This window comes from Alligator mississippiensis, chromosome 1 (assembly GCF_030867095.1).
Source record: "Alligator mississippiensis isolate rAllMis1 chromosome 1, rAllMis1, whole genome shotgun sequence".
Classification (NCBI taxonomy): Eukaryota; Metazoa; Chordata; order Crocodylia; family Alligatoridae; genus Alligator; species Alligator mississippiensis.
Window position 1 is genome coordinate 410,495,117 of NC_081824.1, and position 27,543 is coordinate 410,522,659.

General features: G+C 40.1%; 1 protein-coding gene across 15 annotated transcripts in view; it reads right to left on the reverse strand.

Moving 5' to 3' along the window:
• TSC22D1 (TSC22 domain family member 1) overlaps nt 1-27,543 on the reverse strand; it is a 313,047-nt gene that overhangs the window by 189,823 nt on the left and 95,681 nt on the right. For 3 of the 15 annotated variants that reach the window (XR_002094412.2, XR_002094409.2, XR_009461670.1), the window contains one exon: nt 9,701-9,802. The exons of 9 other annotated variants lie outside the window; for them this stretch is intronic. Coding sequence is in view for 2 of the 6 variants with exons in the window: in XM_059726423.1 (XP_059582406.1) it covers nt 16,301-16,346 (46 nt within the window). In the remaining 4 variants the exon portion in view is untranslated. Of the gene's footprint in view, nt 1-9,700; nt 9,803-16,259; nt 16,347-25,133; nt 27,063-27,543 lie in introns of those variants that run through there. 3 more of the 15 variants (XM_014608359.3, XM_019500441.2, XM_059726423.1) reach the window with 3 other exon arrangements.

The following is a 27,543-nucleotide window of genomic DNA, read 5'->3' on the forward strand; positions in this document are numbered from 1 at the left end:
TTAAAACAAACCTCACTAAATGTTAGCTGTTGGTAAAATAAATCTTTATATAAACATTTGCATCTCTCTTCGATAATTCATGAATCTTTGCTAGCAAAGACAGGATGCAGTCTATTCATCAGAATGCTCTCTTCAAAGAATACTTATAGCTTTAGAAAATCTTGATCCATGGCTAAAGCTCTTTGATGTTCTTTTCCCAAGGTCATCAGTAAAGAATCCTTACAGAGAGAGGACTACAGCTTGTAGTGCAATTTGAACAGGAAGAAGAGACCTGTTCTGTCCAAGTCCCCACTGGGTTAGACTCTCAGTAATCTGTTGGTACACCCTAGACCATGAATTAGCAAACAGAAATTACTTACTTGCATCTACGGTTGGATAGGTCTATCACCCAAATTGGGTCCCAAGTTTAGATTAGAAGAGTCTGGAAGAATTTAATCTTGATAAAAAGTGAATGCTCCCCTCAAAGCCCTATAATCACTTGGACCTGATGCCCTATGGTGGGAAAAGATCCAGCAACTAACTTCAGAAATATTAAATGAAATATTTGGCCTGGGACCAAACTCTTGTCTTTTCTCTGCAGAAGGCCATACAAAGGTTTAGCTCCACCTTATCTTTGCCCTAATTCTTGTACAGTACAGCTGTCCCCATAGGATGGGTAATTGGTGGTCCTGAATATAAAACTGGGAAAAGCAGCATGAAAAAGAGCCCTTCTTCCACTGAAGCTTTAACAGCTCTCTAAACAAGGAGATAAAGTTTATTTTTCTTTTTGGGCCTGACACAACAGCTCGGCCTTACCTTATTAGCATTAATCACATATTGTACAGTCAATATACAAAAGCCCCCCAGAACTTTCACACCTTAGGAGGCAGCATATGATTAATCTCCAAAGCCCTGTGTAAATTTATTTGCACACAATCTAAAATTATTCATAAAATTTACATTTTGATTTTTCCCCTTTCGACTACAACATTAATGTGCACATAATGTATACAGATTCTTTAAAGCCAAAGGAATGAAAAGCCTCCCACACCACAACACAATCCTGCTGTTTAAAATACATGAATGCGTTTTTCTCTGACTTTGTATTCCTATTTTAAATAAAAGGAAATTATTTGAGTATTTCAAGTCACACCTATCTGACACAAGAAACAAAACACAGAAAACAGGAAGTGGTCTGGCAGCAGTCAGATCACACAGATCTGATACGTACAGTTTTTTGTACGTTAGTGTAGCTCTGAGCCACTGAGATCCCGTGGGTGTGCCAGGTAGGTTTTCCTGGTGACGTCATAGTTAGCATTGCCAACTGCCTGAAGCTATTCCAGGAGATTTTTTTCCCCAGCATGACATAATATCATTAATTGTACTGTTCAACCCGTTCACAATATCTCTCTCCCAGACTGCTTTCAATAGTCACTGGGAGATTGATGCCGATTCCAATAGACTCTCAGCCAATCCAGGAGGGTTGGCAACCCCCAGTCATAGTCAACTGCCAGCTCCTAATGGGGCAGAGTTGGGAACTCCTCCCCAAATTCAAAATAGGAAGTCTGATCTAGTTTGCACGTTGGACGACATGGGACAATTTCTATCCTTTCCCTTTCATCTTTGACCCACTTCTTAACAACTCTACATCTATGCACTTTCTACTACTTACACCCATTTCTTCTCTGCCTCTCCTGCCCTCCCCTCTTCCCCCATACCCCCCCCTTTTTTTTTTTTTTTTTTTTAAATTCCAACTAAACTGGATTGGAAACCTTGAACTGATTGATGAATTTAGCTAAGCTCCTTTCCAAAGCCATGACTAATACAGCATCTGGACCAGGTTTCTTGCTAGACAGCAAATTCCTCTTTGATGGCTGCTTCTCTTTTCACTTTGACACTTAAAATCAAGCCCATACTTCAGAAATTGCAAGTCAAGGTTCCTAGGAACCAATGAAAAACCTCCTGAAGTCACTAGAATTCTTCCATTCACTTCAGTAGGTTTTGTATCAGGCCACTATATCACTTTCTTAGGAAGAAGTAAAATCTAGAGGTGGCAGTGAGGAAAAGGGGATAAAGCAAAGTGCAATCCCCTTCTAATAAAACTAACTGCCTTCTTACTTATACTTCGTGGTTAAAAAGGGTTTTTTTAAAACATGCCTTTAAAATCATCATCTCATTTTGTCAGAGAAAAACTAGCACTAAATGTTAAGAAAAAAAATGTTAGAAAGGCTTCTTTATATTCTCTTATTCTTCCACTTGAAAGTACTTCCATTAGGAAAAGTTATATTGCATAAGACACTGTGAAATGGATGGCTTTATGTCTTACAAATCCCAGATAATGAAATTTCTAACTAACTGATGTCTGTTCTAATAAGCAATAAGCCAGGGTGTGCATTAGCAGGGTTCTGTGCAGCTTTCAGGCACTGTAAAGAGACACCATCTTCATCCCTTCCAACAGTTTGACACACTGGCATTGAAAAGCCAGGAGATGCCAGAGTTAAAGTTGAGCAAGAGTTGGGTCACAATTTTCCGAAGCTTCTGACATTTTACTAAAACCAGAATATTTTCTGTGGTTAAAAAAAGGAAACATTTACCGAGAAAACGAACTGGCTTTTGTGCATGTTCTTTATAGGAGTGCTCAGCTACATGATATCATTCCCCAACTTTTAAGTGACTAGTTACACTGCCTTATTCATGAACCTGGATTTTATATCAAATACACACTGATATTTTTAAAAGAAACACGATCTGTTTCAGGGCCTAATTCTTCAATCGAGTTAAGATGCATTTGGCCAGACTAGAGAGAATTAAAAATAACTGATATGCCTGAATTTAAGTGTAAGGTTGAAACCTGGTAAAACTAAATTTGAATACTTGTACCCAACTTTATCCTACATTTCACTACAGTATCTTCACATTACACAAAATTATAAATCCTGCTCTTTTTAAAATGCCACCACTTGCAGAGTCTCTTAGAGTTTACTTTAATTATCTCAGAGCATCTTATAGTTTTCCAGTAAACCGTGACATACTCCACTGGCTGTTTATAAATTGTGAAAGAAATTCTATGAATGACTTCCTGGCATTTTAAAGCTATGGACCAGAAGGTTAATTACTTTTCTAAAGTTTCAACAACAATTTGGTAGCACACTTAAGTACTTGATTTTAGAGAAAAGTCTAAGAAGTGTTCCAGAGGCTAATATTATAATTTTTGAATTCAAAGCCTTTAAAATTATAACACTTAAATCTCTTTGTAATGCAACTGTTTTGGTGATAAAGTTTTCAATACACTGAAAACACTTACAAACCAATATTCTTAAAACAGAAACCCAAATAAGGTTCCTAAAACTGTATTTAAGCCCCTAATGGCAGAATTTTCAGAAGCACTTGTGTGACTTAAAAACACAAGTCCCACTGGCTAAGTGTTGATGGAGGAGTATTACCTGGTTGACACACTTTTGGTTTTCTTCACTTGTATATTGCTTTTCTATAATTAGAAAGTGATATTAACTGCACACATAGCAGGAGCTACCAGCTTAATTTTATGTCTATGTTCTCACAGGAATTATGTAAACGAGGCCCTGAACTTTTTTTTTTTCAGCGACATGGAACATTTTGAGCGTACAAGTTAAGAGAACACCTTCACACAAAATCTGAAATTACACCATGAGCTGAAAAACAAGTAATAACAACCCCCATATCTGCCTTAGTGGTTTAAGACTATAACATGGAAAGAAAATCATGTATTTTTAAAAAACTCAGACTTGAAAGTTTTAAAGGATAATTAAGAAAAGTCAGTTTCCACTTTTAACTCAAAACAGAGCAAACTGACTTCAGCCTCCTTGCATGATGGACATGGCAGGTTTGCTTAGACCCAGCAGCACCTCCAGGGCTGCTCTATGTCTGCACATGCTGCCCTATAAAACTATAAACTAAATAGGACAGTCACAGCACAAGTGATACTGCAACCCAGAATTACTTTGCTTGTACCTCTGCTTGCTTGCTAAACCACAGCCTTACAAAGGGGTTGGGGTGGCACAGAATCTTTTCACTAGATTTATACCACTGGAGGAATAACCTTACAGTGGAGGTATTCCCTGCTGCCTTCCAGCCCCTTTCAACATGGCTCCTGTGACACAGGAGCCTCAGGTCAAAGGGACTGTGACACTAGATGTCTGCTGGTTGCAAATATATACATGACAATCCTGGTAACTATATGGATTCTGTAAACTTAAGACACTGTCTAAATACTACCTTTCTGGAGACAGACACTGACATCTAGTGACTTAGGCTTTCTGGGAACTGCAAAGTATATTCCCTTTAATTGGCCTATGGGATGTTTATTAGAAGATCACAGCTTAAAACTTTGTATCTATGTAACACACCTAGTAAATCTTCTTTATACTACTTGCTGTTGGCCGAATTTTCAACTCTACTCCTATTCATAACAAAGAAGTATACACCATTCCTTAATACTGCATTTTGGCACCTTTCTGAAGTAGACCTAAATACAAGTTTAGAACTACATTACAAGAGTCCTTAGTTTACACTGGAGTGGATCCTTTTGGCAGCTGTCATCTTATTCTTCAAAATAAGCTTATAATTTTTTTAGTAAGTTTCCAAACCTTATGATTTAAAGCCACACACGCACACCACCCTTGAAAACTTGAACTGAATAAAATAACTGATTTCATGATGACTTGTTACACCTCTAGAAGAGCCTTGAAACTACTTTGTAAAATGCTAGTTCGCATAACCAAGAAAAATATTATTACAGTGCATTGGAGCAGACTCAATTAATCAAGTCTACTGAAGCATGATGATAATTAACATGCTCCAGCAACCTTGGCGTCTTGTGTATTCAGCATCCCTCCATGTCAAAATGGTGGTACGGATGTTTTAACTAAGGACTGAATGAGCATTAGGTAAAACACCCCTGCTGCTATTTTGAAGTGTGGAATGCTGAATACACGAGATGCTGTGGGTGCTTTAATTAAAGCAGTTCCTGAGAGCTTCTCTAACTAAAGCACCCCTCCCAGTCCCATGTAAAGATCCCCAAAATGTCAACACCATTATCTATTAAGGTACAAGAGAGAGGAAGAGCATCATGAGCAGGTAGCATTTAGAGTACTATCACTTTTTCCTTTTAGTTTAACAATGGGGACAGTTTTGATATCCACATTTCAAAACAGGATGTTGGGGTAAAAAAGGAGAGGGTACAAAACAGAGCCACAGACATTATTTAGGGGCTAGAGAAAGTGCTATTTAGCAAGACCTGAAAAAGTCATGCTGTTCACTTTGTCAAAAGGAATATTGAAAGGTAACTCGGTTCCAGCATTTAGGCATTTTCACATAGTGTTAAGGCTAAAGGGTGTAGCCTTTCAATCTATTGGAAAAGAACACAAGAAGAACTAACAGGTCAAAGCTGAAGCAAGGACAAATTCAAAATTAGGAAGTTATACACAAAGTTGGTAGCTATACACCTAATTAGAAAGTTACACACACTGATACACTCTTTAAGAGTGACGATGATTAATCAGTGGAACAAACTACTAGTGGAGATGGTAGAAGTCCACAAATCCTAGATTAGATGCTTCTCTCAAAGATGTACTTTTAAGAACCAAGTTACTGGCATCCATAGAGGTATGTCTACTAATATCTCAAAAGTGGAATAAGTCTGCTGCAGGTTTTTCCCAGATCCTTGGTTACTCTTAAATATTTTCACATTACTGATAATACTTGATAGCAACCTGGTCTACTGGGTTGGAAAAACCTGCAAAATCTTTGCACAAGTTATCTTTGCTACACATATGCATATAGCACACTATTCCTTATGGCATATTTTATGAGTTTAGCAAAAGACACCACCTCAGCAGGTAGTTTCAGAAACTCGCAACTCAAATCAACTCAGTTTAAATTATGGGCTAGCATCATTCACTGCTTCCCTGTAAAGACTGATTGCAATCCAAATTGCAGCTCTGAAAAGTGCCACAATTTCTGCCCTAGGGCTGTTTGATAAACATGTAATATTTTAGCAAAAAGGACCACTGTTATGCACAAAGCATCTGAAAAATGGGTGTTATAGAATGCATGTTACTGTCTCCTTGTTAAGGAAATCAGGTTGCTATCAGATATTTGCACTAACATAATATAAACACTGATCCTTTGCATTAAATATATCCAGCATATAGCAAAATAGGGTTTTAAATAAATATTTTCAGATGTGCAGGTGAGTAGATCCATACTATAAACATGAGCAGTATGCCTGTGTTCCTTTAACGATGGATTTGCAAAAGGAATATCAAGTTAAAGAATAAATTGAGAGATAATGCACCTTTATAAATTTATACACAAAAGTTCCAGTAGTTTCAATTTCAGAAGCAAAATGTATTCATCTCTTCCTGGAGAGAAGCAATATGATGATGGGGGCTGAGGGGGGACAGGAGACAGCAACAAATGAAAACTAAACAGGCTTAATAATTTCTCTTTAATTTGTAATGGTGGGTAACAGCTATCACCTAATTCTAATTTAGAGAAAAACAACTAAAATATAATTATCCAGTGTACTTGTCTGAAAAACGAAGCAAGGTGAAAGCAAAGATAAGTTGAAAGTAAACAAAAAGCAACAAAACTATTAAAGCATGGAGTCCAAGGAGCATGTACAAGTACTGTTCATACAGCTAAAGTTGCTAAGAGTCCTATCAGCTCAGCTGTCTTATCAGTGCACCTACTACAGCAGTGTGAAGTGATGGATATTCCCTGTAACAGGGGTTCCCAACTCCCAGGCCACAGCCCAGTGCCAGTCCACAGGAGGGTTGGCTGCCAGACAGACCAGCAAGCCACAAACTGGCAGCCATCCCTTTTTTATACTAAGTATAAAAAAGGATTGGCTACCTGCCCACAGTATGCCAGTCACTGCCGGTCTGCGGTCACTCCCAGTCCACGGTTTGCTGGTCCTCAGCCTAAAAGGGTTGGGAACCCCTGCCCTGTAACAAGCCTTTATAATGTAGTGCAGAAAGGTCAGAGAAAATCCTACTTCTTTTCCATGATAAAATACAGTTGCAACATATTCAGATGCACAGTTAGCAGTATGTTCCTACTCTGATACACAGTAACCCAGGTTCTTGCAGTACATATCTGAGAAAGAAATCACCTCTGACCTGCTGTCATTAACCCACAACACAAAAGGCAGTTGCCAATGATACCTGGTAACAAAATTCCTTGTTAAGTACAGTACCAGTTTAGTATAAACAGTGTATTTGTCATTCGATTTAAGTTACAGCTACGCATTGACCAGATCTCAAAGATGCATAAATCTACCATATTAACTTAATTAAAATATGAGGCGGGGGGGGAGAGGGACCCCTCATCTTAGAACTGAGACTGGCGGGGGGGGGGGGGGCGGTGTGAAGGAGGGCAGGTGGATGCTGCAGCTGTGGCTTTAGGTTGGGACTGTAGCTACTGCCTAGCCACCTTCCCCGCCCCACTCCTCCCCTGCAGACTCAAGCCCCCGCTGCCTCCCATCTACCTCCCCTCAAGCCCCCACTGCCTCCTCTGCTGCACTAGCCCTTATTTTTGCTCCAGTGCTTGCAGAATCCATCCTTGCTGCAGCCTGGAGCACAGAGTGTGGCTCCAGCCCGGCCATGTGGCAGTGGAGCTGACTCTGGGCTGCTGCTATGGGGCTGGGCTGGAGCAGTGCTCAGTGCCTCCAGGCTGCAGCAAGGAAGAAACCTGCTGGTGCCAGAGTAAAGGTAAGGGGGAGATGGAGCAGCGGGGGGGGGGGGGAGGAGGAGAGGAACAGGACACTTCAGGGAGGAGATGGGAGGAAGGGGGGCAGGGACCTGAGGCTACAGGAAGCAGAAGCAGCATGGAATGGCAAACTGGGGAGTGGGGGAAGGGGACTGGGAGCCTGAGGCTTTGAAGGGGCATGCAATAAAAAGGAGTAAATGGGGGGGGGGGAGGAAATAGGCAGCAGGGGGGAAACTACCTGCCTCCCCCACTGTCTGCCCTACCGCTTCCACACTGCCTTCCCCCTACACCCTACTATCTGTCCCCATGATCCCCCACTGCTTATCCCATTACTGCGCCCCCACTATGGCTTCCTCTTCTGTCTGTCCCCTTTCCCACCTGCCCCATTACTACCTCCCTCATCACTTCTCCCCCCACTGCCTGCAATAGCAGGGGGAAGTGAATTTAAGATAAGCCCCCAATAATTAGATCCTATACATGGAAATTATAATAAATCTATAAATTTCCCATATATAGAATCTAATTATTGGGGGCTCATCTTAAATTCAGGGTCATCTTGATTTCTGTATGTACCTGAACTTTTATGTATAAACAACATTCAGAGGGTTTGTTTTTTTTCAAATGCATCATTCACTCCACTGAGAAAAACTGCTCTCTAAAGACATTATATTACAGGCAGGGATGTGAACACACCTTCAAGTGGAATAAATTCTATTACTATTTGTGTATCTGACTACAATGACAACAAGATGTATTATTTAAGTGTCAGATTTTTATGGATGAGGCAAAACAAGGACAGCACCCAAATTCTGAAATCTTCACAAGCCATGACCTTTTTATCATTTAGCTCCTGTTTACACTGTAAATCACACAATAACTAACAGAAAATATAATTCCAATTAAAGGCATGCCAGCTCTTTTGTTCTCAGAGGCATAAAAAAAAGTCTAACCTTTAACATTTTTCTAGCAAGCAAATCATATGTCAGTGTCTGTAAAAGAATATTGTTTATGTTGGAAAACATGAGATGTTATACTGCTGCTTCCCCCAGTATTCCCTCCCCACAAAATGTAAAGCTATCTATTTGCACTAGGTGAGCAGCAGTTATAAAACATGAAAGAACCAAGACTTTTTCTGCTTCTGTAAGTAATATAACATAATTTAACAAAGCTTTTTAAAATAATTCTTCCTATTTCCCAAATCATGAAAGATTCTCCTCCCCCCCCCCCCCCTTTTCTCTGTTTTTGTCATCACTTTGAAGGAAATCAGATTAAAAAAAAAAAAAATCAAAGCTGGAAAGGAAAAGTAGTCCCACGTATTTGGGGTTTCATTGATCAATGGAGAGAGAAAAACAAGACTTGCTGAAGACTAAACCAAAATTCACATGCTGTTCAATCTGTAACACACTGAATAAGGTAAGTTCTGTATTCAACTTTTTTTGGTAGGTTTCCAAAAAGACTCAGATGAAAAACAGGTTGTACACATTACTGCAACTTTTAAAATAAAAATATTTAAAAGGGTGTAAGAGTTATTCTAAAAATAACTCCTTTTAAAAAGTTGATCTAGTATTGTGAAATAGACATATTATTATAATGATTTATTTTCAATGCAGAGATGCTGCTCTTTATAGTTGCAATGAATGTGAAGAGAGCTAAGTATGCTACTATTCCCCCCACCCCACAAAGGAACAGTTTGAATGTGAATAGTTTAGGATGAAAGCTTAATTTCTAACTGCAGTATTGGTTTAGAGCATGGGTCTTGATTTTTTTTCTAAAGGGTGAGGATTTGGGAAATTAAGTAGCTCACCACACCAAAGCACTTGTCTGAGCTCGTATTACATTTCAGAGACATTTCATGTCAAGCACCTTGCTTTAGTAGTAGCAATGCCATTTTTAAGCACTTGTTTGAACAGAGAGCTTAACTACTTAAAAGTAGCAAAGAAAGTTTCTTAACAAATGGAAGTTTTAGAAATACCTCTTAAGATGCTGTTCCAATTCCAAGAACACTTTCATGGCTATTCCGTCACAGTCTTGTCTCTGGAGAAATAGCACTTTCATCTATATAGTCATTCAGTACCTGTTGATTAGTTCCCACAGAATGAGACTCAGAATAAATACTTTTCTTGGCAGCAGGAAAATTAACATTAGCATTCTACTATGTACTGCGAGCCCTGAACTCAATAGCACTTTCAAGGTTCAAAAAGCCATGCCATTAAAGATCATTCACTTGCTTCTATTCCAAGTTCGCCGGGTCTAATAAGAGCTGGTCATGATCAAGACAAAACAAGAAGGGCATATGATGACATTACAGACTTGAGATCACATGACGTGCCATTATATAAAACATCAAGACAGATTAAAATCTTTATGATTAGGATTTCACATTTCAAAAAGCACAGGCATGGTCTTCTTTCAACAGTACATGCTTACCCAATTCTGTAATTAAGTCACCCTGCTCTCTCCATCTCTTGATACAGCATAGATTAATTGCTACAGGTCCACATTCCACTTAAAGAAAACCAACTGCCTCATGTCAATTTCTCCTACTGAATACTACTAATCAAGGAAAGCAGTAATTAGATCCAAGGAAAACTGCCAGGAATAGATTAGCCAGAAAACTGCTTTAATGCAGAAAGACGCTGTCCCTGAGCATTACTGTTGTCTTCATAACTAGGGACTACAACTTTAAAGAAATTCAACTAGATTGTCAGTATCATTACTGCGCTCACCAGAGAAACTAAAGTGCCATAACTGATATACTCCTTTACAGCGTGTTCTTATAAAGTATGTAATAATCAGGGATCTAATTTTAAAAAATCCCCAACTTTCAGATTTAAAAAAAGGTACCCAAAATCCACATTTTTCTGTGATTAAAATGAAACACCACTAAAATATCATTATAATGGTGTTTCATTTTAATCACAGGAAAATGTGGATTTCGGGTTACTTTTTAATCCAAAAACTGGGGATTTTTTTTTTTTTGAGCAAAAAAACAGGGTCCTGGGTAATAATGCAAGAGGCAAGGACTGTTTTGGGTGATCTCCTTGATTAGACCGACTAAATGGTCAGGACAGGACTTAAACAAGCTTTCAAATGCAAAACATTCTTCAAATTTGAGGGAAGCAGCAGGTACAGCAAAGATTAAAAAAACAGTGTGGAGATCTATAAAACTGGAAGAGAAAAAGTCCCAGGGATTACAAACAATTTAATGGAGGAAAAGATAGCTCAGGACCTTTCAGAAGGAAACAGGGTCATTATCACCTGTAGTGTGAAGAAAGATAACAGACACTTTAAATTGAATACTGTATTCTTAACATAAATATTTCTCTCAGGAAGGTCAGATATGTTTATACACAAGAATCATTCCAATAAATTAAAACCCCTCACCCTATAATGATCTAAAGCTAATAAATTGTGTGATGTTTAGCTGTGGTCAGGGCTAGTATTTCCACTGGAAACAAGTTATGGTGCTACATCTTGTTGCAGAAAAATTAATAATTGAATCTGCAACTCATGTTAACATTCATGTCAGTCAGTCGAGAAGCCTACCTGAAACTGGTTTAACTCAAAAGTTTCTGTTCAAAATTCCAAACTGGTTCAGAACGTTCATATAGGGAACGTAAAAGTAATGTGAACTTGCATAATGAACTCTATAGGAAAATCTCAAACTACCTTTCAAACATTAAGGAATTAAGTATGATATTGTTATCCCCAAGTAATTTGTATTCTTTTTGTACAAATGAAAGAGAGACCAAGTTCACATTTGGCCAGTGGGAAGAGACCAGGAGCAAAATTGGAAAAAAACCTAGAACCTGTAAATCCATGTGTTACACTTTACCTGCTAGGTCATGCTGTGTATTTTTCTTCTATGTTTCCCTTTTATGGCTCTACAGGAAGGAAATGAAACCAGCAGGTCTCAAAATAAGTAGCCTCAACGGGCAACTATACACGTGCTCTAGGGTGGGATACTTTAATTAGGGCAGCTCCGAGAGCTGTTCTAATTAAAGTGCCCACAGCATCACATGTATTCAACACCCTGCACTTCAAAATGGCAGTGGGAGTGCTTGAACTAAAGCTTGGTCAACAAAGTGCAGCAATGCTGAATAGACATGACATGGAGGCTGCTGGAGCACATTAATTAGCACCAGAAGACTCTATTAATCTAATCTAAGCTAATAAACTACTTAGCATGTGTCACAGGAGATGTCCAGCACATGTACAGGTGCCCAATTAGTTCTACCTGATATTAATTTGCATTTTTGCTGGGTCTTTCCAGGCTGGCTCTGAGGTTGCTCAGATGGCAATAGAATAGCCTAGTCTTGTTTGACAACAGGTCAAACATCCTGGCCCTGTTTGATAAGCCTAGCGTAACAAAAGAAATGTTTTGGGAGCAGGTAGGAAAGAAGAGACATATGCATGTAGATACCACATCACTTGCACAAGGATTAACTCCCATTCCTAAAGCTAAGAAGGTAAACCCTCAGCTATCCAAGGAAGGCAGCCAAAAAACCCATGGATTATTTCACACCGGTCTTGCAAAATTTGGCGAGTCATTTGGGAGCAAAAATTAATCAAAGTGTAGTGTACCTTTAAGGCCTACAGAAGTGGATTTGTAATGTACTACTTTCATCTGACTGGTCACATTTTGTAGACAATTTTCCAGTGATGCAATATTAGGGCTTCTGCATCAACATGGTATTGGAGCATGAAGTGCAGGGGAGACATAAATAGTGTCATGATTTAAATCGGGAAGACCTCCTCTGAAGGCTATTACAGCAGGGTTATTCAGGTAGCCATAGCTTGCAGCTGGCCCTTTCAGAGGGCACCTGCATTCAAAGCTGGCCCACTCAAGAATACTCAAAGAATCAGTAACCAACATGAAACAGCCACTCATTGCAAGACTAAAGAGAAAGTAATTTGACAATTGCAGTGGCCTGTTCAGGCTGCTCTCTCAAAAAGGAAATAGTGAGCTAAAGGAAAGGGGTCAACAACTTAACTGAGAGAATTATGCCCATTGTTACTGGGCTACCCATGGGTCCCCAAACCTTAATTATGATAAAGACTACACTATAAGAGAGTACAGAGCTTTGCTAAAGGTCCCATGTCAAACTGGCTAGGGATATAGTGAAAATTAAGGCCAAAAATTGAATTAGAGGATAGATAGCAGCCAAATGGCAGATTTACAAATATATTTTCCTACTGAAAGACTCAGTATGGGAGTAGTTCTTAAAGAATCTCCCTAGAATATTGTTTTAGTACTTCACTTGTCTTACCACTTCAGGATACTGTAATGAACTACTACATTTGCCCATGAGACTGATCTACCTTGTGATTATGAGCCTTTTCAGACAGTATTCCTCATTTCTCCTGTCACCTCCTTCTATTATTTTCTATTTTTATTTTCTTCTCTCTATATTCCATATATTTTCCCCTATCTTCACTGTTCCTACTTTGCCCTCAGTATTGTATTACCTTTTTTCTAACTTACCCCATCAGACTTATCATCATATATAGCCACATAGCCAAAAAGACAGGAGTTGGATTTGTACAGGACACATGCAGCCAGCTAATGAATTCTCTGCCCCACCCCCCCCCCAAATATACACACAGTTATAGGTGGGCGACAAAGGCCACATACAGATGTTGAGTTTTTCCTTGGAGAGTTGCTCCTTTCCTAGGAAAAAGCATGAGTGTACAGATGTTCAGGATTTTTCTCCCATAGCAAAAACAGCTACTCTAGAAGAAAGATAACCTGGGAACAATAAGAGTTAAATTGCTCCAAGGAGAATGTCTCCTGCAAGGGTATATCTGTATACATTCTTTTCTGAAAGAAGCCATAGCACAGCCCTCTAGAATCCTAGGGTGTTTTGCTCCTTCCCCTTTTCCCCCAGGGAGGCTGTGTTGCTTGGTATGGATGCACAAGACCTCTTGAAGGCTGTCTGCTCTTCAAGGACATTTTAATGTCTGTTCAGGCATCTCTAGGTAAGTTTTTCTATCAGGAGAATAAACCGAGGAGAATTCTCCCAAGTCATTTAAACATGTGCGTGCAGCCTCTGCATATGCATTTACCTGAACTCAATGCAATTAATACTCACTGCAGAAGCAGTCTGCACTAAGCTTTTTGCATATCGTTAAGGGTCCTTACCTTGCTTTTCAGAGCACACAATACCTCCATAATCATCTTTGAAACCGACAAGAACTAATCAAAATCAAAGCTGCTTTAGAAGCCTTAAAACTCCTTGTTTCACCAATTATGCAGCTAAACAGAATACGGTAAGGTCAAGAAGTTTCTATGCATTTAAAAACTTATTTCCATATCTGTTTAGTGCATGAAGTGATGTATGTGACAACATACATCTATTTTCAGATTAAAAAATGCCCAATTTTTGGATTAAAGTTGTAACCCAAAATCCACATTTTTCTGTGATTAAAATGAAACACCACTACACACACAGCATTTAATTTTAATCATGGAAAAATGAGGATTTGGGGTTATTTTTTAAATCTGAGAATTGGGGATTTTTTTTAATTAGAGAAAGCCCAAATCCCTGCAGATGACAAAACTAGGAGCAATAGTCTCAAGTTACAGTAAAGGAGGTTTAAGTCAGATATTAGGAAAATCTCTCTCATTAGGAGGGTAGCGAAATACTGGAACAGGTTTCCTAGAGAGGTGGTGGACTCTCCATCCTTGGAGGTTTTTAAGACCTGGCTTGACAAAGCCCTGGCTGGAATGATCTAGTTGGGGAAGGTCCTGCTTTGAGCTGGGGTTTGGACTAAATGACCTCCTTAGGTCCCTTCCAACCCTAATTTTCTATGATTCTATGATATGCAACTGGCAAAATTTGGGCCTGACACTTATGCAGATAAGTGAATTATGTACTTCTATTGCTATTGGAGAAAATGGGAGAACACTGTTATCAGTTTCCATGTACCCAATATCTATGCAATATGTAAACAACTGCCTCAACCACACCTCATGTGGCTGCTGGAAGTGGGAAAAAAAAACTTTCTTGTTCCACTTTCTACCACCCAACTCACCTTACATGCTCCAGGCTGCAACTGACTGATAGGTCTGGGAGGGGAATAGAGTTGCCGCCTCTAATCTACTTCTTCCTTCAGCCTTTTCTCTTCTGTGGTAGTGGTGTCTACATTATTCTACCTACCAAGGTGAGGGAAAGAGGAGGAGGGGGGAGTTCCTTAGAGAACAACCCAGAGGTTTAAGGACAGTTGCTGAGAGTTCTTTGGTATACACCTCACAAAATTTCCTAGGTACCCAGTGAGAAAATGTATCAATCATTGAAAAAAAAATTAAGCTGCTTAGATCAACACCTTTTAAGTTAACAGCTTTTTTTTAAGTGTCCCTTCAAATGTACTTACATACTCACTTTGGTTAACAGTCTTGATGCATCTGTTAGAAACTATAAGCAAGTGATGTAGGTACTGCTGATATTTAAATGGTCTTTGAGTTAACAGTCCAATGAAATTCTTGTTGTTACTGTACCATGGAAATCCTGCTTCTGCTTCAGAACTCTATTGTGTTAGGTGCTTTGTGAAAAATTCTATGCCAATGGGGCTTACTGCTTCACTTTGCCTATGGACAGTTCTCTGGTTCAAATCCAGATTTCAGGAAGTGTTATATACATGCAAGCTTAAAAGTTTTGCTAGAGACACTAGTATGCACGTAGAGGTACTAGATCTTGTACTAAACATGCAGTTTCTGCTTTATATCTCATAATTATAGTAAATACTTTATAATTCACTCTATTGATTTAAACTTGAGTTAGGTTATAATCACTTTGGCAACAAATGCCTCATACAGGAGTATGAGATGGGATTTATTGCACATTCCATAGATTGCCTCTAATACCAGGCCTCCACTCTCTAAGTACTATGCTTCTTATTGGAAAGCCATGATACCTCCTACTCCCTCTTCCTCCATGCCCGCTTCCAGTCATTTATTGCTGTAAAACAGGCACACACACATCCGATGCTAATTCAAGCTCATCAGACAACACGGTTCTCTACATATTTTCAGTCCTCAGCGTATGTTAATAATTCTGATCCATCAATTTACTTCTTGAATGCTCAGATGAACTGCTTGGTTGTTCTATATGGCAGCTTTGCAAAAGCAGAGATGAAGAATTGAAAATTTGTCATCATCTGCATTAAAACTGACTTCAATTTCAAACATGTAACTGGGCAGAAGCAGGGAGGGCTTCTCTGAAAATCAGCTACATGATTTTGTCTTGTAAACATTCCCATGAATTTCCCAATTCCTGATACAATGTACATTCACATAATTAGAAGCATTGCTCAGTTATGTGTAGGTCAACAATTTATAGGTAACAGGAACCAAAAAGAAATCTTAAAACAACTGGATTAGCCACGTGACAGAGCATTTTTAATGCTTTGAAAAATAGCTTCTGGCTACAACTGAAAATGTCTGAAGTACAAGGATCTTCTTTCTTCTTCTGTCACATTCAAGAATTCACCACCAAGCTATGCTTTTCTTCTTTTGTCCTAAAGCATTCTGGCTGTTATACGAAGTGACAGGTTGCACACAGATGAATTACCACTATGGGTACACTAGGACGTCAGAAACAGGCAAGTTTTGGCACTTACTGAAACAAAAACAACAAGATTTCATGCACAGTGGCATCAGGATACCTAATATTTTTAATGTTTCTTCCATGTCAGACCTCAAGACCAGAAATGGTGCCTCAAGATGCTTCATACATGGTAACTACTTGATGATTTTATTTCTTGCAAAAGCACAAGTTTGGATTTGATCTGGTAAGTGAATGAATCCACGTTTATCGAGGAAATATTACTATTTATGTCAATCTCAAGGAAATCAATCACTGAAGCATAAACTTCTGACTGTGTTGCATACCACTGAGTTAGCTCCTATACTCATGTGAAGCCATATTCTCAGGTTTATTTCCACATACAATAGTTTGATTTACTTTAATTTCCTGTGGAATTCAGGCTTTACCATACCAAAAAGGAAAGCAAACCTATTCTTAGCCAAAGATAAAAAAAAAAAGGTAGCCCTACAGTCATTTCTGACGTGAAGCAACAAACTAACAATACATTGACATTCTGTTCCAAATAATTAACATTTTACAAGAAAGGAGGCTAAACACAAACTGCAAAACCTGATAATATTCTTTAATTCTAACAAACTCATTCTCTATTTTTTATTTCTGAGTGTCTTATGAGCAAAAGGTGGCCTGAGCTTGATTTACCTATAAGCTACAATCATGCAGGGCTTCAGAGGCTTGATTTACAATTTTTCAGTCATTTCCAGATCGGTCTCCAAACACTATTTATTTAAAAACATACACCAGGTACATGCAGAAAGGTTACTCCTTACTATCATGGGAAATGCAATGCATATGTAATTATATTATGTTCCCACATTTTAATATTCATTGATTTTTTTTTAATTGTATTGCAAACTAATCTTCAAAGGGCACCTCAAAAAATTGCAGATATTCTGAGGCAATAATTTTTAAAAAAATAGCACAGAGCACCAAATAAATTGAGTTCTTGCTCCAGAAGAGTTTCATTTAAACTAAGCAGTGAAATGAACCAAGTTTGCGGGCTGAAGAAAACAAACTGAGGGGGAAAGAGGAAAGGAAAATAAACCCAAAGAATCTGGTCCATTTCCTGCTGTACCGATCAAGGCCACATATTGGAAACAAAAGACAGTGCTAATATCGATATTGATAGATCGATATCAGCTATCGTCACTTAGTTTTTCTGATGCATTGGATTTATATACCGCCCATTTCCTTTATTCTTCCACCTCAAGCGAATTCAATCTAAAATTATTTCAGTTAAATAATTATATTAGACATCACAAGATCACAATCTACTGCCTCTCTATTTAGCTTTCACTTCCTTTTTGGTCCCTTCTGTGTATACATGCTTCTAAAGTGAGGCATTATTTTTGTTTATTATATTATAATTATGGTAATATAAATTCTGTTATAGCCAGTTATCTCAAAGCATCTTAACTTGGTCAGAAATCTGGACAGTTTGTTCTGAAACAACTGGAAACTGTCCTTCAGCACAACAGATAAACCAACCAACACTACGAAATCGTCAAGCCTGGCTGCTAAAAAGACACAAATTAGAACCTCTGGGTCAAGTCTAAAGATTTCATGCTTAAGAAATTGTCCAAACAGTAAAACTTTACAAAATATTTATAAATTGACAAAAAACAAAGTAAAATGCTCCCAGAACAGCAAATTTACACCTGGGATCACAGCTGAGGTTTTGCGGATGCGTTAAATTTCATTACCACAGGTATTCAGAATTTGTACCAAAGCGTTCTTAAAGAATTTGTACCACAATTCCCATGAGCTCTTGTTAAGAACAAAAGGTCTCCCTCAAGTAACACACAAAATGTATTCAGCTGTGTTACACCAGTTAAAACAAATTAACTCCCCCTGACAAACTTTAAAAGAAAATATCTGACAAAAAAAAAGATTAAGATAGTTTGGATTGAAAAATTACTACCTATGAGAACACCAAGGGAACATTATTTCTTTCTGAACTGTGAAATATTATTAATATTTGAACAAACCAAAACTCCTATTTCATCTCTTCTGCCTACAAGGAAGAGACATCCTTACCCTGGTCTGACTTATCCTAAAGGAAATTTCTCTTTTCCTTGGCACCTATGAAATCTAAACTAGTGGAACTTCTGAGTTGTCAGTACTCTGACTTTAACCACTCAAACAGAATGTGTGCTTTTCCTATACTGAACAAATAAATGACAGTGTTCCACCATGAATATTCATGTCATATTAGCTGATGTTCACTAATAACACATGCACCAATAATACTTAAAGGCAGATTGTAACTTGAAATACCACTTCAGTTTATTAACCCCAAGGGCACTTTGTTGATCCAACACATTCTACACTTTTTAAAATGTTTATAGCTCTTAAATTAAAAACTGCATATTATTTTTAATATATCCAGGCTAGGGAGCTCCTTGGTGTTTAAAAGGCAAAGCTTTTATTTCTGCATCTTTCTTTATAGTTCTATCCACAGAAGTTCAGAGAGAAATTAATTTTCCATTTTCCTGCTTTCTTATATAATAAAATGGGAAAGTTTTGAGATTAAATAGCATTTCCTGTTAATGCATTAGCTGAAAAGGCTCTTTGACTCCAGTATTCACTTCTCGTCATCCAAAAAATCTTGGATTGATTAGCCTTACAGATATACTAAAAGCCCTCTGTTTTTGAGCCAGGAACTGTTTTTTCAATCACAAAGCTCCCTCCCCCCACATTTGCTGGCAGTCAAAAGAACTGCTTATCTAAGGGCCACTGGATGAGGTCATAGGGGAGAAATTCTGGCAAGATATATAGCACAATATGATTATGCTTAATAGAAGTTATGTTACTTTTCTGCTTTATAGTTAATATTAAAGGGATCAATCAGTTCACTACACTGTATTCATCGCAAATCTTACTGTTAATCCAGAGGAGAAAACACCATACAAAAAGTGGGAGAGTAAGACCCTGGGACAGTGAACTGAGCACAGCAAGTGTAGGAGGCAGCTTAGAGGGGAAAGTGCAAACAAAACAAGGAATACTAGAGATACCGGCATAAAGATAAGGTGCAGCTGCAACACCCACAGGGGTTAGGCTCCCCTTTCTTATGAAAACGAGAACTCTCCCTACGCTGCTTGGCTTAGAGAAGCAGTACCATCCTACTCCTTCTGAACAGGTGTGGCCACAACTCCCCTTCATCCAGTGCAGTTTACTTACTGATTGCCAGGATACAGCGTGACTCAATATAGAAACTGTGGTGTAACAAGCAGAATTAGTGCCCAGAGCAAACCCTGCAGGAGAGAAGGGGTGAAAGGGGGGGGGGAGAAGCCTTATCCACGAGTTTCCGGTATGGGTGTACTGCCAGAGTGCAGACACTGCGAAGTGGGGGGCAATTCTGAAGCCCCTAAGTTGGCACCTGGGGTGGATGCCCTTCTTATTCACCCCTAATTTTGCTACTGTGTAGAAAAAAGAAAGATGCAGTTGCAAATGCACTGCAGATAGAGACACCTTCCGGAACCCACACCCCAGAAACCTGGGAATCAGGCCTGACCTACATTAGAAACTATTTTCTTAGGCTATGTGTACACTGCAAGGCCGTGACACCTAAGCAAGCTCAGACACTGGAAGAAGTGCTGGCACAGAGCTCTTCTGGACAGGCTAATTTGCCCTACTGAGAAAGGCTGTACCTGACTTCAAGCACATTTAGAGCAAGTATGGATGCATTGCGCCATGACATGGCAGACCTTCAGAGCTATTTACCATTGCTCCCACGACTTTAGCACTGCTACTGTGTCAATAACTGAAGCACATCTCTTGACAGTAACCTAGCAGCTGCTACAGTTTTAAACTGCATCATCTAAACCTATAGAGTAGAAGTAAAACAGAGGAGAGCAGCTGAAATGCAAGCAGCCTGTCCTCTCCATTTTACAGTTGACTCAGTAGTGAGAAGCTTTAAGACAGGGGTGGGTAAAATGTGACCCACCAGACCATTCTATCTGGCCCGCGGGGCCCCTAAAAATTTTAGAAAATTAATATTTATCTGCCCCTGGCTGCCTGTCATGCAGCCCTCAATGGCTTGCCAAAACTTAGTAAGCGGCCCTCCACCTGAAATAATTGCCCGCCCCTGCAGTAGGGGCACTGAGCTGAAGACAGGAGCAGGGCAGGCAGAGCTGTCTCAGACTGAGCGGGGCAAGCAGCGATGGCACTGGGAGGGGAGGGCTTGGGGGGCTATGGCCACCCCAAAATTCAGCTTAGCTCCCATAGCCACCCCTCTGAGTCCCACTGCTCAAAGGGAAGAATAAGAATAAACCCCTCCTTGCCCCTTCACTTCAGGGGGCCATGCTGTGCCAGAGTCTGGCCAAGCAGCAGCGAGGGGGGAATGATCCTGATATGGGCTGCTCCGCGGGCAGGGGACGGAAGGGGAAATTAACCCCCATCCTCCGTCTCTGTTAACTTCATGCTGCTGGCCATACCTCCTGCCACTTTAGCAGTGAGGGTGGTAGTGGGAAATGCCTGGCAGGGGCTGCTTCCCCTTCCAGGCACACCCTGGCTGGGGTCCCTGCAGGCCAGGGTTGGGATTTATACCCTTCCCCAATTATACTCAGTGTCCTGCAGGGCCTGGCAACACAACTCTCCCCTCCCCACCCCAGCATCTACCCCAAGTCACTGCAGGCGCGTGGCTGCATTTCCGGAATCAGAAGTGAATGTCTATTCACTTGCCAATTGGTTCAGTCTATGCAGGTTAGACTGACCTGCCAACATGATTCAATTCAGGCTCAGGCTTTTTGAATGTCTGTACTTAGCCCAGGTCTACATTTCCTTTCCCCCACCACCTGTTTCTCACCCATCCTCTGCCAAAATCCGCATTTTCACTGACTGGCATTCTTGCATACTGGCATCTGGCTTCTATTCTATTACATCCAGGAAGAGCATAAAACAACTGCAGATGCTTCCTCTGCCTGAAGAAGGGTGTTTGCACCTGAAAGTTTGCAAAGAATTTTTCCAGCCATTTTAGTTGATCTAATAAACTATATTGGACTTACCCAAAGAACCTTGCCTGTCAAAATACATAAGGATTTCAGATTCTGAAATGCTTTTAGAAGGGATGGGCAGACAAGGTTCCTTGGGTGAAATTGATATCTTTTATTAGACCAACCCGAACAGTCGGAGAATAGTTATTAAGCAAGCTTTTAGGTTCAAAAACCCTTCATCAGGCTAAGGAGGTTTAGAAGGGATATGCATTTCAGTGCTTTATAAATGTCAATTTATCATCAAGTTTAAAGGAGGCAGGGGTTCCAAGGACCCTTAAAACATCCAAAAGTATTACTTTTACAATCACTGTTGGACTAGATTGTATATGGTAAAGACAAAAAGCTGTTCAGGAAGGCCTACAGAAGTCACTAGGTTATCTACTAATGAAAAATGAACATTTCCTGTTTTATTAAACACACAAACCAAGTTATAATACAAATCAATGTTTGGTCTAGGAAGCAGTTAGACATACTGCATCATTTTGTATGCTCAGATATCTGCATCTTTCTGGTTTATTTCATACACATACGAGCACACACACTTTAATAAATTCAGCTGTCTAATTATAACTGTTAGGCAGCTGAATATCTATTTTTACCAGATAGGGTTACCAGCAACCTAAATTAGAAGTATGTGAGAATCCTTCAGTAATTTGTTCAGTCAGCATTTAAAATGTTTTGTTTTAAAATTTGTGGCAAGGATGCTCATAACTGCTTATTATCAATATGACCAGTCCATACTATATTCAATGTTTTGTTTGAACTCTGAAATAAAGAGTAAAAAATAGGCCCCTAAACCACATTTACATTTAACTAAAGAATACAGCAAAACAAGAACTGATATTGCTATATGAACAACTGTAGAACCTCACAATTTTTTTTCAACATCTCTCTCCTTTGAACACTCTTGCAAAGCCAGAAAGTACCATCATAAAACCTATTTCTATGTCAAGTGCAAGGATTAGCAGACTCATGGACCCCCTCTGGCACTATGATCATCCAATTTTACAGAAAATTTAAAAGAAACCTTCAAAGTGTCCCTTCCTCCCAACAAACGCTTTTCAGAGTTAGGTTTCAAATGCTTTAACTAACCACGGAAAAAGAAATGATCTGTAGGTTTAGAAGTTCAAAACATGAGTCCTTTGTTGTTTTCCTTCATCCACTGTCCCCTGATGAAAGCTTCAGTATGCCAAAAACCTAACATCTATAGCTAAACCACCTGAACATGGGAACCTATAGGGTTAAACAGGTCCTTCAGGTGATTTGTGTTCCACAGCATAAGTTAGTAAATATTTAAAATATACGAGTTAAAAAAAAAATCCATCTTTGTAAACAGCTAGAAACCACCACACTAACTGAAAAGCAACTATTATTTCTGAAGGCAAGATCCATTCTCCATGTGATAATGGGGTAGTACAAGAGGCATTTGTTAAGTCTTTATACCACACAAAGATGGCCTTGAAAACCCCAGAGCTTCCCACCTCCTAGACAAAAGCTGTTATATAGATTCATAGATGTAGGGTCAGAAGGGACCTTGTAGATCTTCTAGTCCGACGCCCTGCCCTGGGCAGGAGAGAAAATTGGGCTCAAATGACCCCAGCGAGGTAAACATCAAGCCTCCTCTTAAAGACCCCCAAGGTAGGAGCCAGCACCACTTCCCTTGGAAGTTGGTTCCAGATCCTAGCTGCCCTGACTGGGGACGTAGTGCCTTCTAATGTCTAGTCTAAACCTACTCTCTAACAACTTATGGCCGTTATTCCTTGTTACTCTGGGAGGTGCTCGGAGGAACAAGGTCTCTCCCATTCCCCGCTAGTGCCCCGGGTAAGTTTATAGATGGCCACCAGGTCCCCCCTCAGCCTTCTCTTGCGAAGGCTGAACAGGTTAAGGTCCCGTAGCCTTTCCTTGTAGGATGCACCCTGCTGTCCCTGGATCATGCGAGTGGCCCTCCTTTGGACCCTCTTAATGCTGTCCACATCCCTGCTGAAGTGCAGTGCCCAGAACTGGACACAGTACTGCAACTGCGGCCTGACCAGTGTCGCATAGAGGGGGAGGATCACCTCCTTGGCCCTGCTTGTGATGCATCTGTGGATGCATGACAAGGTACGGTTAGCCCTACTGACCGTGTCCTCACATTGTTGACCCATGTTCATCTTGGAGTCAATAGCGACTCCAAGATCTCTTTCTGCCACCGTGCTATCAAGAAGGGAGTTCCCCAACCTATAGGCAATAGGAACCAGCAGCATACCTAAGTGCAGCACCCTGCACTTGTCAGTATTGAATCCCATCCTATTTTCATTTGCCCACCCCTGTAAACCTGTCCAGGTCCAACTGTAATCTGTCCTTCCCTTCTAGCGTGCCCACCTCACCCCAAATCTTGGTGTCGTCTGCGAATTTAAACAGGGTGCCTTTCACCCCATTATCCAAGTCGCTAATAAAGAAATTGAACAGTGCGGGCCCAAAGACCGAGCCCTAGGGGACTCCACTGCCCACTTCCCTCCAGGTCAAATATGACCCATCCATCACCACTCTGAGTATGACCCCTCAGCCAATTTGCGATCCATCTGTCTGTGTAGGCATCAATGCCACAGTTGCCTAGCTTTTTAATGAGACTGGGGTGGGAGACTGTGTCAAAGGCCTTCCTGAAGTCCAAAAAGATTACATCCACCATGACACCTGCGTCCAATGATTTTAAATTTTTATATAATTTTAAAATGCAAGAGATACACTTCTGAACTCTCTTAGTATTGCTGGAAAAGCTCTTCAAGTTCTCCAAGTATGAATATTATGGGTATTGAAAGATGTGGGAAAAGCAACGCATTAGTTCAACGTGGCTCCTCAGAGTCCGTATAGATTGAAGGTTTCAGCGTGGCTTTTTGGGGCTTTTATGTAACTGCTGATTCAATCAGCAATTCGATAAAAGTGCCAAAAAAGCCCCTCTGAAGTGCCTGATCTATACAGATGCTGGGTGAGCTGGGTCCAACTAATACAGTGCTTCTTCTGGGCACCTGCTGGGTTTTGCACAGGGGTGGGCAGAGGTTAAAATAAAGCACCATTTGTTTTGGAAGGGGGGGAGGGGGATATGCCTGTGAGTTTTATGAGTTCTTACAACTCTGCTGAAGCGGGGGGGGGGGGGGGGGGGGGGGGGGGGGGGGGGACAGTGCATACAAGTCATTAACTAAGCCAGAGATGGCCAACCTGCAGCATGGGTGCCACAAATTGTACTGGCAGCCTATAATATGGCATATATGCCAGACTTGAAAAGGAACAAGATTTTCCACAGCAGATTGGGAAGGGGAAGGGATAAGAATGGCACTCAGGGAGAGTGCAGGGTAAGTTTTGTGGCATGCTAGCCAAAAAATCTGGTCTCCACTGAACTAAACCATTCTTTAACCAAAACATCTATTCTCTCAACTGCTCACCTTTGAAGGTCGACTCCATGTTTAAGCTTCCAAACATGACTACATGGGTTAGAGCGTGTTGTTGTAAAAGCATTTCTATACCTGAATCACTACACCCACATAAAACAAGCATGCAGAAAGTCTCAACTCATATTTTCTTGGATCACTGAGGGAGGTGAGGTAGTAGAGGGGTGGCAGGAGACGGCAAGCAGCACAGGAGAGGAGAATGGGTAGGGAAGGAACTTTTAGACCATCTTCTTTTGCAGGTCACCTTTCTAAGCAAGTCTCATAATGACATTCCTGTAAGTATGACCACCCTTGTTCAGTGTGTTATGTATCATTAAAGCCTCCAACCAAAAGTTACCCTCGACCAATATTGATATATAAGTATTAAAAAAAAAAATCATTACCTGTGTCAAAAGTACATCATGATCGTTGATGAAGCGCATTCCAAAGAAGAAAAGGCAGACACATGGGAAGAAAAAGGAAAAAAAATTAAATTAATTTATAATCCAAACTTCAATGTATAGTAGCACATACAAATATGTCCAGTCCAGTTGCACATAAATATTAATTGAAAATAGGTTGAATCTTTTATACCTACAAAGGCAATTGAGTATTCATTTATCAGTATATCACTGCTTTTTTGTACCAAGTGAATGGGACATTTATCACTTCAAAAACATTCAACTTCAACTATTCTGTGATCAACCAAGAAGGAACCACTGAGATGAGCAGATGATTTAATCCATTTAGGGACTTTGGTTTTGAATCTTATTCATAGAAATGTCTACACTAAATATTAAACTACAAACACTCCTCATTATAAACCAAGGCAGGGCAGGTTGGCACCTTAGACATTAACTTGCCCAGAAATAGTAGACGGTCCCTATGAAGGCTTATGCCTTTCCAAACAAGTCATACTCTAAAAGGTGCTACCCCACCTTCTGTCTGACTTGAAACTAATACAGTTAGCTAATCTCCAATCCAAACTAAGACAGAGATATATCTGAGCTCAGAGGTGTATATAACAGCTTTTCATAATTATTTTCAAAGCCAGGACCAGGTCTTAACATAGAGTGCCTTGTGAATGTCACCCCTCCAACTAGCAACCAAGTACTATCATCATCATAATGTACTACAGATATGAAAAATTACATTAAGGAAGTATTTAATGAACTTTCACCATCTCTGATATGATGAGTATGCTGAATCATTTTTTCTCCTTTTTCCTTTTCCCACTCCCAGCTGCTGTTTTCTCTCACTGTGTCCTCTTGTCAAGGTACTGCTGCTACTCCATTCCTTGCTCAGAAATGCATGTTTCTATATCACACGTTTCCCATCCTTCCTTACAGGATGGTCAGTAATCTGGTCTTTGGCAGCACATCTGAAAAAATGGAATCACTAAAAGCATCTATTTCCCCCTTCGTTTATGTAACACTAGCCTCTAGTGAACACAGATTAGCTGGGTTAGCCTAACTTTCAGCTCCATTTAATTTTCCAAGCTTTCCATGTAGTAACGCTTGGACTAGAGAAAGAAGCATCTGAAAACAAGGAGAGCTGATACTTTTTGTGCACTGTTCCCGGGTGCTACATTAACTGCCAGGAGACCTTGTTCTAGTCCAGTGGGGAGTCAACCTTCTTGGCAGGTGTGCCACAAAAATAGCCCCGCATCTTTCCTAAGTGCCACTATAGTCCCCTTCTTCTGCCTGATCTGCTGCTCTTTGTTCCCCTACCTTGTGCTCTCTGCCTGATCTCCTGCTCTGCCTTCTGCTTCCTGTCCTATTTGCTGTCATGCTGCCTTGTCCCTTCCCTGACCTGTCACATGTTACACGTTTGCTTGTCCCTTCCTTGACCTGCTCATGCCACATGTGGCCACAAGTTCTGCCAGGGCCTTCCAAATCACCCAAGTCTCTAGTGGCTGAAGGGGCTATGTGCAAGTGCCAAAGATCACCTTCCTTAGCTGTGGGAACCAAAGTCTCAGAGCCAAAAACAAAATCTTATCAAAACAGATACACTGTATTCCTGGGTTTGGCTTAGCTGTTCTTGCCAAATATGAAAATAATATATATATTGTCCTTCCTATTCTACTCTTCATGTCTTGTGCCATCTTTCTCCAGTTTCCAACTGCACAATATTTCTCCTCTAACCTGATGGAATGCAGCTGGAGCTTTCCACATGATTTCATGTTACCAAAAATCAGCTAATTAATGGTTACCAGCCTTATTATTGCTTTCCTCATTTTCTGGCATGCATTCCTCTTCAGCCATTTGTTGCATTTTATTTCAAATTTGACCAGGCCATTTTGGGGGCAGGACCATCTTCCTATGCATTTGTACAACACTAAGTACAATGTAATCCTAACTGCCATGGGGGAAGATGAACTGGGAAAGGGGGGGGGGGGGGGTTTGAACACAGCTGCAATATGAATAAGCTGTCCTCTTTTAACCCTGTATCCTATTCTTAAAATCTTGACATGCTCAAAAATACTGGTGCTTCTTCAGGGAAAGGATTAACATGACCCTTTCTTACAAGAGACCTGTTCATGACAGCAGAAGCTAAGAGAAGTAATCTGCAATTTTTTACAGAATATAAAAGAGAGGATGTACATGCCTGGTGGGGTCAAGAAGAAAGAAAAAAAAATAATTGCCTGTGGTATATGCCAATACCAATTTTTAAGGTCAGATTTTCAGAGGTACTCAAACAGTCACTTCAGCACATCCCCGAAATGCTCAGGACCCAGCAACTCTGAGAGATCACACTGACAATTTTTGGATACGGAAATCTTGAAAAAATCTGTGGTCTCGTTCAACTGCCTTA